This window comes from Calliopsis andreniformis, chromosome 5 (assembly GCF_051401765.1).
Source record: "Calliopsis andreniformis isolate RMS-2024a chromosome 5, iyCalAndr_principal, whole genome shotgun sequence".
Taxonomy (NCBI): Eukaryota; Metazoa; Arthropoda; class Insecta; order Hymenoptera; family Andrenidae; genus Calliopsis; species Calliopsis andreniformis.
This window is the reverse complement of record NC_135066.1, coordinates 4,411,500-4,427,995: the sequence shown is the minus strand read 5'-3', so window position 1 is coordinate 4,427,995 and position 16,496 is coordinate 4,411,500. Positions and strand designations below refer to the sequence as shown.

The 16,496-nt window shown below is 47.4% G+C and overlaps 1 protein-coding gene across 1 annotated transcript in view; it reads left to right on the top strand.

The window, feature by feature from the left end:
* Positions 1 to 4,455: 4,455 nt before the first annotated feature.
* The window catches only part of Grh (grainy head), a 105,191-nt gene continuing 93,150 nt past the window's right edge, over positions 4,456 to 16,496 (top strand). The window contains exons 1-2 of the mRNA XM_076377427.1: positions 4,456 to 4,518; positions 14,354 to 15,120. Of these exons, the coding sequence (XP_076233542.1) occupies positions 4,456 to 4,518; positions 14,354 to 15,120 (830 nt within the window). The remainder of the gene's footprint in view (positions 4,519 to 14,353; positions 15,121 to 16,496) is intronic.

The window sequence follows — 16,496 nt, the reverse complement described above, 5'->3', positions numbered from 1 at the left end:
GCGTGTTCCCGCTGCGTCCTCGTCCCTCCCGTGCTTCCAGGGTATCCTTCTCAAGGTAGCAGACTGGACGAGGAAGGACGAGGAGCAGCGGCCACGGGAGAAAGAGACGAGCGTGGAGACACGATGATGCCGGGTGGCCGAGAGCCCCGGCTGCCTGGCTGCCTCGTCGATGACTCGATGCTCTGTTTGTATCCGTGCAGGTCGCGTCGTAAGAGACGCTCCTGCCCTCTTCCTCGCTCGGCTGATCAGGCTGCTAGATCTATCTCCGTCCCTCTCCTTGGCTACCTGCGTGCCGACTATCCTGTCTCCTGGATCCCTCCTCTCTCTCTCTCTCTTCCCTTTCGCTAGCTGCGTCCTTCTCTCGCCTCACCTGGTAACGCTCTTACCGGAGTCTGCTAGAGGATGGAGCAAGAGAAGGCGAGTCTGCGAGAACGGAGGCGAAGAAAGACGAGACGAGGAGCCGGGGACCCTCTCCTCGGCCACCTCTCTCCGCCAAGGTGTACCTATTGCTGGATTCTCTCTCTGGGTGGAGTGGGAGTCGGCTGAGACAGCGCCACAGGTAGAAACTGAGAGGGAGTGAGAGAGGAGAGCAAGGGACAGACAGAGAGCGAGGAGGAGAGGAGGAAGGTGGATCAAAGGAGAAAGAGCCTAAATGGGGAGGCGTCGTAGGGTGGCCAGGTAAGCGAAGGAAGAAGGATACGCACGAGTGGAGCGAGAGGGAGAGAGGAGATTCGGGAGCGAGGGAGGCTGACCAGGTGGAAAGAGAGAAGCTTGGATGCAGGTACAGGGAACTGGAGAAAGAGAACCGAGAGACGAATGTGTGTGCGCGCGTGGAGGAGGAGAAGAGAGGGGGGTGAGAGACACGGAGCCAAGAGCGGGATGCTGGGAGGCGGCGGCGACGGCGGCCATGTTGCCGTATCCCGAGAGAAGAGAGAACGATCCGAGAGAGCACCGTGAGGCTGCTTCGTTTGTTGCTTGCAGCGGCTGCCCAAACTTTGGGCGGCTTTAATTCTACCTGTTGGGCCGCACAGTTCGGGGTAGTGCCGTCGTTTTCCACCCTTGAAGCGCGTTCCAGCGTCGCGGGGCGAGAGCAGCTCGTGGTTCACCGCGTTCCGTCGGTCGCGCTTCGCTCCGCTCGCGTTCGATCCCGGCGACGATGTCGTCGCGGTCGTCGCCGCCGTTCACCTCGTCGTCGTTATCATCGCAACTGCGGTCGTCGTCGTTCTCGGTGCCGTCGCGGTCTGCGCGAGCGTGCGCGTGTGCCTGAAGCCGGTGTGCCAGTGTGAATCGTGGACAGACGATCCGGTTTGGGAAAACCGTGCTCGAGGAGAGGAGATCTCTCCTCGTGACTCGTCGAAGAGGGGTGTGCACGCGCGAGAAGAACGACCATCGACCGGGTGACTGTGACTGGCTCGAGTATGGACCGGAAACCGTGGGTAATGAGGTGCGCGGAGTGAGAAATTCGTTTAGTTGGTGGTTCCTTTCGCCCTGTAGTCGCGGCTCCAGGCCACGGCCGCAAACGTCGAGGACCAATTTCGTCGCGCGTCGAACTGAGAAAAGGGCCCCCGCGACAGGGCCCCTCCGAGGAAGGCCTTGATAACGACGAAACCGCAAAATACGCGCTGAAGACGCCTCGGTCCATGGCGAAGGCGGTGACACTATCATCCGTTGAGATGTGATCCGGAACACAGGAGGGACGCTTTGTAGTTTGTAGTTGGCCCCCTCCCACCCCCGCCACCTCACCCCACCAACACCCTCGACCTACCACCTTCTTCCAGTCTTCACATACGCGCACACACACGCACCCACGAGCGTTGGCGCGCCAGCGCGCACCGTCATCATCCACTTCGCCGGCACACCGATTCAAGGAGTTCGATTTCTTCCCCTGGATGCGTCGACGATTTTTTCCTCCCATCGAATCTCTTCTCTACGCTTGCCTAGCGCTGCCCCCAGAGAAGTGAGTATCCCTTTTCGAGCCCATCCCGCGAGATCATCGCGTCCTCTCCGCGGATCTCGCCGGCTACCTGCGCGATGACGCACAGGTGACGCGCAGGTGAGCTGCCGGTAAACAAGTGGACGCTTAACGTGGGACCAGCAGGTTTTACGTTGTACATTCTATGCTTCGAGTATAGAGAACAATCGTCTGGGAACTAAGTCGAAAATTTAGAGTCCCTGAGTCTGTGATAGCTGAAGTATCCTCTGAATGTATCGAGTATATTCTCTGAATACTATATAGAAACGGTCGAGCAGGGTCAACTGAATTGCACGTTGTACGTTCGCAAGGTAGTCGCTGATTAGCATACGAAGAGAGTGAATGGAGGTCCGCAAATATTATCGACCTCGGTTAATGGTACTCAGCCAGCGGAATTGCGCCCCGAATGCAACGCGTTCCCCCACGTTTATATAACACGGCGTCGAGGAACGACAGGCATTTGGAGAACGTTCTCGAATGGTCCACGTCGTCTACGCACCGCCTCTCTCCTCTTCGAGCCATATAGACACGTGCTAATCGCTTAGCCCACGTCTCGAGTTCGAAGAGGATCTTTCCCACAGCCGAAACTCGCCACTAATTCTCACTCCCGGAAGCACTGAACGCGTCCTCCATAAAGCTCGAACGTTCAGGTAGTAAAAGGGGAGCGTCTCTAGGTACCACAGGGCTCCTCTGGACCTAACTGCAAGAGGAGTTTCTAACCTGGTCCCAGTACCGACACCTACGCGTTTCTCACAACTCTCTTGAATATTCACTGTCGAATCACTTGGTGATCACAGGATGGCCTTGCTCTTTCGATGATCAGGCCCAAGGCACAGCACGGACGCGGAGCCGACAGGGAGGCCCGCGTTTGGACGCCGATGATCATTCTCGGAGCTCGTTCCTCTTCGCAAAGGCTCGTCGAGTCCTCCGTCTCCGGAGGCATCGTCCACTGACGCGAGGCGAGGGAGTACAGGTACTTGAAATACAAACGGACCCACGGAGGTGGGTCCAATCTGATGCAGGGTTCCCTTTGAGAATCAGGTTAGACCGGCCGAACCTGCTCCTCTGGCTTCTCCGGTCCGCGGTTGTATACCGGCCTCGTGTGTACCTACTCCTTCTCCCCGGTCTCCCCAATCTCCTTCTTCCGCGTAGTAGGTAGGCACCTACCTACTTCCCGCCACCCTGAAGCCTGTCTCCGTTGCACCTCTTCTGGTGCAGCCAGAACATCTGGTTCGTCTTGTTCCTCCTCGGCGGTCCTCCCCCTGGCCAGCAGGGAAATCGAGAGGGAAACTTGCGAGAGGTCCTCCAGGTTCAGGTGTCACGTACTGTTCAATGTTAGACGGCCGCCGCGCGCTCTCGATGGTCCGGCTTCCTCGTTACGTCTATTATTACAGCTATCTATCCGTCAGGCGGTCGCGAGTTGAATTCCAGTTTTACGCGGCCTGCCCTCCTTCGAGCTCCTCCAGCCACGTCGGTAGTAGGAGGAGGCGAACGGGAGAAGAGGGAAGCCAACTGGTTTTACTAACTATCCACCTGGACGACGCGGCCTGGAGACGGAGAATTCGTGGTGTCCGACTGGTTTGGCCAACATCCACGGATTCCCCTGGTCGGCCACGTGATAACTGAATCAACCATCGAACCTGCTATTCTGGCTCTCCCGCCGCGTGGATCCGCGCAGTCCCCCGATGGCCTTCCTGATTCCGTGGCGATCTCGTTCTTCCGCCACGCGGACGTCAACACCTGACTCGCCGGGGCAAAAATGCGGCTCCCGCTTCCTGTTAAGCCGACCACTTCTTCACGTCGATGCAGGCCGGTTCAACGGCTTCCTTCCTCCCTGGCCGGTGGCCTGGATCCTCCGAGAGCGATTTAGGGACAAGGAACGCCGCGCTGAACGTGTTTCCAGCGTGGCGGCGGGATTATTCGCTCCCGAGCTACCTGTCCGTCCGTCTGTCTGCCTTCGACGCCGGTTTATTGCACCTGTCTATCGAGGAAAGCCGCGACCGCGAAACCGTTTCCAGTTTGACGTGCTAGCATCCACTTGAAATGAATGAAACCAGCTGGTCCCAACGAGATTGCGTAAGCGAAACGATCCACGCGGAGATTAGCAAGGCTTCGTTCGCTCAGAGATATCTTTCATATCTTGGATTTCTTTTATCTCGCGAGCTTAGAATTTCCTCCTTTCTTTTCTTCTTTTATCTTTCGTTTTGCTTCTTTGTGCCTTCTCTTCTGCTTCGCAGGTCCTCGACGCCTGCTTCTCTCCCTACGTTCTTCACGTGCCATACAACGCTCAGCAGCCTGTGATACGCTAACCCATGTGTAGAACCGTCCGTTCGCGTAGACGTAGTAAACGGTTAGTCTAGGGAACCTTGTCCTGCGGACGAAGGGCGTCCTGGAGGATCGGAGGGCGCAGCATCGAGACATCAGGTCGCAACAGGATCGCCACGATTCGACGAGGAAGGAGAAGTGGAAGACAGCGCGGGAGAATGTCGACTTGCACCGACGAGGCAGACACCGCGCCCCTGCACATGCAGGAGGCCCTGTCCCCGGTTAGTTGAACTTGCTTTTTTGATAGGTGGATAATGGCATGGTCAATCTAAGTGCACGAGTTTTATTGGGTTTGTTGATAGATATTTTGAGATATGATAGGAGGGAATAGATATGTCCTAGGAGACAATTGAATTTGCTTATGGAGCTTATAGTTCTATTATATGTATTGTCTATCATATTAGTATCTATACGCGTAGATTGAGTACACTATGCGTGGAAAGAAACTTGAAATGATAAAATCAAGAGAAATGATTGAGGACCATACTTTCTGGGATGAAAGAGTGAGGAGCTATTATCAAAATACTTGATGAAAGGAATTCAAAGTGAAATTTCTCTAACTATCAGCTATTCTAAGGACACTAAAAGCTACCAATTCTTCCTCAAAACGAACAATCACAGAATTGAATGAATCTTCCAAGAGCCAACTCCTTCAATCCCTTTTCCAACTATTAGGATAGACACTACTAGATTCTCAAACTGATTCTAAAAATCCTAAAATCGTCGAGTGTGTAAAGTAATAGTAAATTACTTTCAAGCTGCATTGAGTAACTAATTTTGAGTACCTGCTTAACTCTATTCAACCCAAATTCACCAAGACCTGGAACGAAACACCCAGCTCAACTAATAGACAGAAACGAAGCCATTGACAAAAAGGTAAAAAGACAGATCTTTGTTCTTGAGCTGGCTTTTCGCTTCCAGGCCGAAAAGATTGACAGTCGATCCTCGATCTTTCGGTCCACGAGGGAGACTCGTCCATCACCGAACGCCTGGCGTCTCAGGGTCGTCCCAGACACAGAAGTTCCTCTGCTGGAACAACACAACGGGCAATAATCTTACGGCCCGCCATTCTCGTTATTTCGCGCAACGGGTGGTACCCCTGCCAACGGGGGCGGCGGACAGAGAGACAGAGAAGGTGGAAGAGGGCGAAAGCAAGAGAGAGAAGGGGAAGAGAGGGAAGGTCAACCGATGACCCGCACGAAACGCTGACCGTGAAGTATGATTGCATTCCGTGAATTGTCGAAATCGAAGGGGGCGTGGATGCAAGACCTCCGCGTCGTTAATCACCGATCCCCTCGAAACCCTCGTCCCTGAGGAACCCTCGAAACTCGCCTGCCGGTATTTATATTTATCCGAATCTACGCCGAGCGCATTAACGGCTGCATCATCGCTGCCTCTCGGTCATTCGAAGCTCATGAAGGGAATTTAATTCTTCGACGCGACGTTGACGGTTCTTGGAATGTACTGCTGACTTCTGTTTGGTTGTCGGAGGAAGCCTGCTGGCGGGGAATGTTTCTTGGAAGCTGAGGGAGACTGTTTTGGGTTTGCGTGAGAAATGTGTTATAAAAGAGGGAAAAGGGTTAAGAAAGGGGTAAATTAATTAAATTGGTTGCCTGAGTACCGCGATGAAAATCGCGAGGGACTCTCAAAAATAAGATGCTACGAAAATTGAGTGAGTCTGATGAGAAATTAAATTTCGAGTAGCAGAGTATGCTGTAAGTAATTTTGAAAAAGAGAGAAAAAGGGAATCATAAAAATGGAATATTCTCAAAAAGTTCCTAAGACTAATTAAAGAATATCTACTAGTCAGAACATCCAAATACTTTGGAAATTCAATCAAATATCACTGGCTACTCTACAGGGAGTCAATTCTACTTTAAAGTAAACTATTTTCTCATAATTAAGAAGATTAAGAACCGAATTCTACAAAAAAGATACAAAGAGTATTTTCCAGCACAAACTTAATCCTCAAGGGGCAGATGTAAATAGAAGTTAGTGTAATTCATGGACAAGTTGACATCTCCGAAGCGGCTACTTTAGGACAGCTCGAGGGTCCTACACAAAGTTTGATAGTTTATCGCCTCGGGTTGATATATACATATACACACGTGTGTCCTTCCCGAACGGCCACTCCTCGACTTCGAGAAGCCAGAAAAGATTTTTACTGTCACCTGGTCGCAGGTTTTTAACCTCGGCACAATGGTATACCTGTCGCTTAAAAGTGAAACTCTGTCGGACGAAAGCCCGTTATTTGCGCGGCGTTGCTCCACAACGCGAGAACACCGTATAAGCGGTTTCCCCCCCATAAGAATCTTACCGTGGCCCAGAGTATTACGGGGCCAAATCCCTCCTGGTATTATTACGGTTGATTTCAGATCCGTGCTGCCACTGCAATGCAACGCTGTTTCCAACAATGATATAATTTACGATAATGCGATGGCTTTCGCGTCGTTGCATTTATGGATCGACATGCCTTTCACAGTTTGTCTTTATTATTAGCGCGAGTGGTGACGGGCTGTAATTCACCTTCCGGAATTTTCTGTTGACCATAGGGTGAGAAACTGATTGGCTTTCTCTGAATTTCATTTTTACATTAGGTTCGACTTCTGTTCAGTGGAACCTCTCATTAGAGAAAATTGCCTCGGTGGTCTGTGTTTATTTCTTCAATTTTTAGACTCGCAATCGAGAAGTTTTTAATATTCTCTTTGTATATTTATTAAGTATATAACCAAACAAAGTGTCACGAAATTATTTAATTCTCTGAGATTTGGAGAATATTTTCAATTGTTATCTTCCCCTGAAACAATGCATCGTAGCAACAGAGCAAATGGTTGAGTTTTCCATCCCGCAAGAATTCCCATCGACTGAACGCCGACATTCTTTCATCGGAGAGGCGAACGGTACGTTAGCCATCCCATTCGACCCACTATGGCCACTCTCGTGGACAAGCCTCGAGAACGAAGGGGAAAGAAGGACGAGGATGAAGACGATTTTGCCCGTGCAGGATGACTCGTTGGATTTCTCGTACCTGATACTCGAAGGGAACGCTTTCGGACGGCGATCGTGCTATTCATTATCGAACTAACCGGCAGAGATTACTTAATAGAATCCAGGCGACTCCACTCTCTGTTTTTTTATTCAATTTTTTTCACGTATCACCGCGAATAACGAATTTGAGAAGGATATTTCGTGACTCCCGTAAGATCCTTCTTACCTTTCGATTTACAGAGAGCTAAACCACTTTAATGGAGACAAGTAGCTATCAATTTTCTTGCTGCCACGAGGCAGAGGTTGCCACGACGAATTCCATGGCTCGAGGCGTAAGTTCGAGCGATTCCCCAATGAAAGAACATAGCTTCTTTTTCGATGCTCTTTCCGTTAATTATTTTAAACGTTAACCTAGTGAATAGTGAGACTGCTTCCTTTTAGTGTTTTGTAGCGCCTAAGGAGAAAACGCTGGCAGAAGATCGTCAGATATTCGGTGAAATAGGTATTCGATGGAATTAGCGAAAGCGAAGATCAACGTTCTCAGGGTTTAGGAAGAAGGCTGTCGATTACTTTTGCTCTGGTAAAAAGCGCTCCCTGTAACCGTCTGTGAGCAGTGTATAATGGGAATGGAATAATGGTGGCAAGAAACGCGGCGAGCGTTGTTTGAAGATATCAATCAAAGATAATGGCGCCGCGAAGAGATTTTTGTTCTGTCGTTCGCTGAGGACCGCGAACTGCGGATATCGCGGAAAAAAAATGATTTATTGCTTTGTACACATCAGTTGCTCCTCCGGACACGTGATAATTATATGAATAATATCACGATGCACGGGTGTCAACAATATTGCCTGGTTCTTGTGCTTGAATCTGTGATTGATGACTCTGATGTGAGAATAAACGTTCGATGGACGTGGACGCAGCTTACGCTCTTCTGTTGTTCAATTCAAAAATAAGTTGACTCTTGGGAATTATTTGAAAACCGCTATAAGTTCTGGAGATTTGAATCTTTCGAAACTATGGTTCGGAAGGTAAGAGTATTAGTAAAAGGTGTGAAGACTTCTTTAACATGGAATTCAAGGGATTTGGAAGTGAAAAGCTCTGAGCTTCAACAATTCCAAAGTTCAAAAGTTGAAAAATTTGAAATTTCAAAGTCCCACGTTAACTGCTCCAAATGTTGAGAATTCAAGAATTCAAGATTTCGAAATCTTCAAAATTACTGCTCCGATTTGAATATTCAGACTCTACCCATTTGAAACTAAAAAGTCGTAGGATTCTAGATTTCACAATTTAGAAATTTTTAACAGTCAGATCAACTCTAAAATGTCGAAAGTTCAAGAGTTCAAAAGTTCGAGACTTCAAGGTTTCGAGGCTTCAGTGCCGTAAAAATTTAATTTCCCGCGGAATTGAGAAGTTCATTGTACGCAGTAGCATCGAACATGAAACTTAAATGAAGTACAAGTGAAATGGCAAGTGCGTTTACCAGAGAGAAAAAACGTAAGAATCGATGGAGCTGTATAATGACACTATCGTCAACAACCGTAAACGTTCCTAGCAATTCCATTTACCTGCGCCCGCGGCTACACTCGTGATGTCCAATAGAGAGGAAGAAAAAATACGTATTGCGAACAATCACACGGATATTTTCCTGATTGGCGTGACTCGAAATAGCGACAGGAAGTCGCCAAGCGTGAACGTATGGATAGAACTAATAACTGTAATTTATTCCAGATCATAGGTGTGCCACTTTCGTTGTTCAATGGAATTTTTTAATGAGCTCCGTGAAATTTCACGCCGTATATAACGTACTACACACACGCCGTGCGAGTAACGTTTCATACAACTGTTATACAATTATAACTAGCCATAAAAAACGTACGAGGAGCACATTACTAGTTAAGATTACTCAAGAGTCTCGTGGCAAGAAAAAATTAAAATATATCTCTGATACTTCCATGAATTCAGATCGTAAAACGCTTCTTGTTGATTCGCCAGATGCATAGACTAACTATAATTCTCTAATATCACTTCACTATAATTATTCGATATGCCATTATTTTCTATAAAATGTCCTGCTACAACACCTGTTTATTAAATTCTGCTAAAACACTTCCCCCAAAAAGAGCCCAAAACTAAACCCAATATCATTATATTATAACACTCACAATAACTCACACACCACTCGCAAATCCACCACCCACCTCACAACAAAACCACCCCCTGAAACCCCACCATCCTCTTCACCGCCACAAGGCCAAGAATCACGCAAAACACAATTAAAACGCTCCATAGATAAAGAAACATCGAAAAAAAAAGCAAAGGAAGCTTCTATCGCAGGTAGCATCGCGCAATAAGAAACAATCTCCGGCGTAGCCGCAATAACAGAAACGCTGACAGGTGTTCTCCAGTCTCGAGAGCGAGAAGGAGAATTCTCTTCGCGCACCGATATAACAAGGATTCAACGTGCGATCGCAAAAACCCTCGGTGTACGCAGCTCCAAGAGGCTGCAGGAAGGGGGCACATATGGAAGGGGGGTGGGGGGCAACAATGAACGTTCCCCCGTGGCTAGAGCGGTCGCGTACGACTCGGGGGAACACTGGTCGCTGAGAGAGGAGCGAAAGAAAGGGCCCTTAACGATTCCGCGTATCTCCGAGCCACGCAGCTGCGTATTCCAACGACGTGATCGGCAATAATCGAGCGGTCGCGCGGTCGACCCGTAAGAAACGCGGCGGACAGGTCGTGTATCCGCTCGCGAGGAGGCTGCCCCGACAGACAGACACGTCTGGACGCACACGTCCGACCTGGAATAGTCTCTCACGGGCCAGAAGGCCAATTAACTGTTATTATCGGCCGGTTCTTGCCGCGCTTGTAAACAGTAGCGGGCCTAGGCAGCGTGCAGAATTCGCGGCATCCGCTTCCGACCTCACGAAACCCCCCTGTATCATGTTTTTGGTACGCGATTCAACGTGGTAGCTTTGATTTTAAGGGGGATAGAAGAGGGTTTCCGTATAGGGAGATTTCAGATTCGAGAGATGTAGGTTTGGAATTGGAATTTAGTCGACTGGACTGTGCAACCCACCAATTATGGACCTGCTAATAATGGTGGTTGGTTAAAAAAGCCTCAAGTAAAAACGACTTGAAAATTTGGAAAGCTCCAAGAATTTGAGAGACTGCTGAAGTTGAATACCAGGAAAATGCTCGAAGTAATTAATGGCTGAATTAAGTAAAGAATGAAGAGTTCTGCCCAGGCAAGCCCCAACTTATCCATACAGGCGAACACCACGCGACGAGAACAAAGTTGCGCAATCATCCGCGGCATAGTCGTGCGCGGTTTAATCTCGTCATCTGTTCGGCTCGGGTGAACGGTACGAAATCAATTAAGCGAAAAACGAGGGGGGATGGATGGCGAGGAAATCGCAAGGTCGGTCGCAGTCGAACGATACCATCCACGAATAAGCGAGAGCCTACTGAAATATATTATCACGGGGCCCAGTTGGTTGCGTAATCGTTCACCTTGACAGCGATACTAGATTGAATCTATAGTACGAGTACGTCGTTGAACCAGCCCGTGTACACGTTATTTCATAAATCTCGAGATAACCATCCTCCCAGAAGCGCTACGAAATACTTGAAATATGTATTCGTGCGAGGAGTACATAACGAACGCGGTTTGGCTCTCCTCCCCGACCCGGTGTCGTTGTCGACCGCGTGTGTAAAACGTCGTAAAAAGTAATGGATTCAGTTCCAGGGCCTCGTGAGTCAACGTTACCGCGGCTGTAACCGCGGCGCATCGAAGATCGCGATAAATTTCCCTGCTCGGCCGACGTGCGATTAGATTTCGAATGAAGTCGGTACACGAGGCCAACGTGCCTCAACCGCGGGAGTATTTAACGTCTTGTCGCGACCGCGGGAGGCTTCGTAAGCGGGCTGATTAATGGATAATCCCCTTTGTCAGGGAGAATCGGCGGCATCTGGGGTTCCAATGTGATGAGTGTACGGGATTGTTTTCAGTAGCTACTGGTTGGTGGAGGTTAGAAGAGTGCAGACGGTTCTCGAGGAGATTGATATTGAGAGATATAGATTGAGGCATAGAGATGTGCAAGATAGGTGTAAACCAGTTGAGGGTGTATTTGAACAATTGAAGTACGTCGAGTAGTGGAGGATTGAAAGGCATTGGGTGTTTTTATGGGGATACATAAAAATATCTATTCTTTGTTGGAAACTTTAGATTTATCTATTAGAATAATTTCGAAAAAAGTTTCCCAGAATGGAGTAATGCCTTCTTTCTTCTACCATAAAATTGTCTACTATAGAAAACGTCAGGACAAAAATAAAAAATGAAATCTCAAGAAAAGCCTCTCGCTCTGCAAGCATACAGCATTACAAGCACAGTAAACAATTGCAAAAAGGAAATAGAAGGCAGAAGATGGATCCCTTCACCTCTGTTTCCATAATATCTCCTGACAAGGAAAAGATAACGATAATAATAGTAAGAGAGCGTAATGAAAGAAGAACTTAAGCGCAGAGCGCCGTCGTCAGACCATGAATAAGTATGTCGCGTCCTGCTAACGACGTCGTTTGGAATTTCCCACATTGGATTACGCGACTTTTTCCATCGGGACGGAGTTGAATTATCGCGAACTCCTCCTTTTCTCCAACGACTCTTTCGAATCTCGATCCCTCGAGCAACAAGCGCTCCATACCATTTACGATCACGTGATATAATAATACGCGGCATCGATTGACGTAATTAATAATATCGTGAGTCATGTCCTGTGAATATCTGAGTTTCACCGACAGAGGACTCAGATAAGTAATGCAGGAAATTAATTTTTCCTTAGTGACAGGACAAATAATTTTCTTATTGATTGTTGTATATCTTGGCCATCAATTAATGAAATACCTTCCTCGTCTGAACTAGTCAAATGGTATTGAAATCTTCGAAACCACTGAGATACTTATCCCCATTTGGAGATCAGAAAATCGTAGAATTTATAAATTTTTCATTTTATCATTAAATCTAAAGATGAATGTTGGCTTGAGCACAATATTCCTGAAGTAAATAAATTTTTCTCGTTAAAATGTAAAATAGAGAGACAGACCGCACAGGTGTCTTCGAAAAAGGTTACACCAGTTAGTGAATTGAGGAAATGGCAGAATGAACCCGTCACTAGTGTAATTTTTACCAGAAAATGATGGTTCCCCGCTTTCAAGTCGAGATCCCTCGTCGCGATTAAGTAAGCTCGCCACTCAATTCGATGCAGATTCGCCATCATCTCGGAAATGAAAGTGCACGACACCGAGTCTTTCCTGAATTTCGTGACGAAAAAGGATCACTTACGAGGCACGAGCCGTCTCGTAGTCAGCGCATACTAGAAAGTCAAGTGTGCCGCTAATCTGCACGGTGATCCTTTGATCTTTGCCTACGTTAGAGGAATATTGCTGGGTTAATTATTACAAGTCATTGACTTCGGCGACGACCAGTCTTAGCTACGACTTATTAGCGTGATTTTTATTGCATCGTTGAATCAGCGTTCGAAAACGGTTGGATAAAGTTACAACATTTATGAGGAATATAAATGCTGATGTCGCAAAGCGTGGAATTGTCGTGCTCAATAAAATTTGAATATTGGTTCTTGGAAGAAATTGAATTGGAAAAGTTAGAAGGTAATTGCAATCCTAATGAGATACATAGATTGAAACTCACATTTCTGGTTTTAATTAATTTAAGAAATAAAAATAGAAAACTAAAAATTTTTTGCTACCCAGTTCGCAGATAAGTTGCAAATGCAGGAAGCTCATGTTAAAGTTTATGGGCAAGCCTGAAGAGATTAGATTAATGGGGAGGCACATAAACTAAAGGAAAAACGATTAATAAATTGGAAATGTCACATAAGGGTACTTGTATTAAATTTAATCGAACACAGACTTCCTGAATCGCGTATATTATTATGTAATCGATAAATTACGTAACCTTGTAACCTAAAGTCGATCTTCCCGATACTTCCCCATTCAAATCCGAGACTTTCACGGAACTCTCGACTCGCTCCTACCGTCACCTGTCCACAAAGAGCACACCGAGTTATTCATAGACCGCTGCCCTATTATTAATCCGCCTCTAGCTTCAATCAACCTGTGCTTCTCTTCAGGACGCTTTAGCCCTACCCTCGTCAAATGGCCCCCCCAAAAGAATCGCGACTCGATTCTGAATCTCCACCCTCAATACCCACATTCAACGCTCGAGACCAACCTCTTATTCTCAACAGCGTCCTTGAACTCGACCACCGGTTCGTTCTTTAAACCTTTAAAATGAAATGCAAGGTGGTGAAAGGAAGTGTTTCGCGGTTGCCAGTGGAAATTTTGACAAATTTCGCTTCGTATAATTGGAAGATATAAAAGAGACTACTATTTAAATCTACAACTATTAAATAAAATAAAATTGTTGTAATTTATTCTTTTAGAATTTTTTGTTCGCCTTGAATTGAAAGTAAAAGCAAAAAAATATAAATAAATATGATTATTTTCTACTTAATGGATCAAAATCTATAAAATATTTTTTCTCACGTTTCGAGCGCGAAGTGTCAATAAAGACGAAGAATTGGTAGAGCAGAAGCATCTACTCTCACTTTCAAAGTTTGCCATTCATCCTAAGACCAGTGGAATTATTCTTAGCCAGCAACCAGAGTCCTGCTCACGTTCGCAAGTGGTCGAACGACAACAAAAACGAAACACCAGCAGCTAGTAAAAAAGCAAACAGCATAATTGAATCTCCTCATCATGTCTAGCTTCTTTGAATACCCTCCTACGATCCCTAGACTATCCCCAGCCGCCTGTCACGGCTCGCCTCACGTCCGCAAGCGGTTGAACGTAAATAAAAACAGAGGAGCGACGTCTGATAAAGACCTAGCGCCATTGCAGAGCCCCGTCATTCCACTTAGTCAACCTGCTCGTTTATCTAGAATACCCAGACTACCTGGAGTCACATAAACAACCTCCCTTGCGTCCTCTACAAACACCAACAGAGTCCTGAAATTAATCCACGAGTGCTCACAATATCGTCGACTGTCGTAGGTGCAGGAGGGCCCAGTGTCCCCGGCGTCCTCCTCCCTGAGCAACCAGAATCAAAACGACAGCGAGCAACAGGTGTTGCTGACGACGATGCAGCCAGTGAACGTGCTGGACCTGCACGAGCCGGCGACGGTGCACTCTCTACACTCCAAGTACCATCATCATCACCATCGTCACCACCACCATCACCACCATCACCACCATCCGCAACAGCACATCCAAGATGACGACGTGCAGAGCCGAGCCGCGGAGGACAACGATGGAAGAGTGACGCCAGGCTCCGAGGCCGCGGCTGGCAACCCGACGCTCGGCGTCGGTGAGCACAAAATGATCGATCTCATTTATAACGATGGCCAGAAGACCGTCATGTACACCCACGATAAGGAGATCATATACGAGAACGAGGCAGACAGAGTACAGGTGGTGGAGTACCCTCCTCCGCCACCCTCGCCACCCTCACCACCGCCGCCGTCCTCTGTCACGAGGGCTGGCCTGCTGCCACCAGCTTGCGTCACTGCCAGGTCTGGGTCAACCACCACCGCTCTCCATTTGCACCACTACCCTCAGCTACAGCTTCAACACGAGGACGAACTTCCGCCCAGCGTGCGCCACGCGGTGAACGCCACTGTGCCAAATTGTGGCGCTGCTACTACTACCACCACTGTCTTGGTGCTCTCCGAGCTGGTCGCCGCCGATCCTGCGGCAGGAGCCGCCGCTGCTCAACAACTCACCCTGACTGCGGCTGCTGCTGCTGCCTCGCTGCGAGCTGGGTGAGTCTTTTACTGATTTTTATGGGTATTGCTTTGTGGTGGAGGTTCGAGAGACTGTGTTATTTAGAAGAAGTAGTTTCATGCTGGCTCCAGAAAATTTGGAGAGTTGTTAAAATGATAGTGATACTATAGATGTAGTTAAGAAGTCGAGAAAAGGTGAAAACATAAGTTAGTTGAGAAGATACTTGGTTCAGACTAAAACTAAAAACTGTGGTGAAAGTATACTGTGAATATTAACCTCTGTGGAGGCAAAAGAAGCAAATCCCATTTGCAACAAATTTAAGCTTATACGTTAGTTAAAATCTACATAATCAAATTTGTACTTTTAGTGAAGGAAGATAGAATTACAGGAATTTTTAAAAAATCTTTAAAAAAAGATACAATAACTATAAAATATAAATACAAGACTTATACTACTTGGCTTAACAAGCACAAATTTACCTACTGAACTCAGAAAGTTCATCAGGCATACTTCGTCCCAAAAATAATATCACATTATATTCCTATGTGCAATGAGAATTTCAACATCCGGCAAAGGCACACTCACCGAAATTCCATTTGAATCGAGGTAACGCGTATCTCAGCGGATATACAAAGGGGAACAATCGCGCCTAACGAGACGGAAAAATGAAATTCCGCTGCAACAACGAAGCATAGCAGCGCCAGCAATTACCGATACGTATTAAAGCGCGGCGCGAGCGGATCGGAAACTATACGGCACACGGTCTCGCGCCTTAATAAGCCGTAAAGTATCGCGAAAAGTGTCTCTGGACGCGGGACAGTAGCAGCCCGTGCTCGCTGGCACGGAAAAATCAAATGGGTCTCCGCCGAGCACGTTGAAACGCCGCGTTCACGCTATCGGGCCCGTGTATCAGCGCCGACAATTAACAATTATTGCGCACACCTACCCGCGAGCGGCTCGGATAAGTCACGTTGCTGCGTAGAATTTATTATTACGACGAAGTGTGCGCGCGCGCTATCTCGCGCCCCTACTGTGCCACCCAGGCGTAGCGTTCTGGAAGGACGTGGTGCTGACAGCTTTTGTCACGTGGAATCCACTTGCGTGAGCAATTAGGGCCACTTGTGCTTAGTAAATCTTCCTTGTTTTATTTTCTTGCAGTAGCTACAGTTTGAGGAGGAGTCGTTATTTTGATAAGAATTTTAGATAATGAATTGGAGTAAATAATTATTAATTATTAGAAATAATAAATTATTTCTTTCTTGATCCCCTAGAAAAGCAAACGTAAAAGATTTGAAGGAACGCGGTAAATTCACTTTCCACGAACTCAGATTTGAACCGCCCTGTACATGCGTGAGCGATATGAATAAACAATCGGCAAGTCACCTCGTTGTCATACCTGCGCGCATGGAACGTG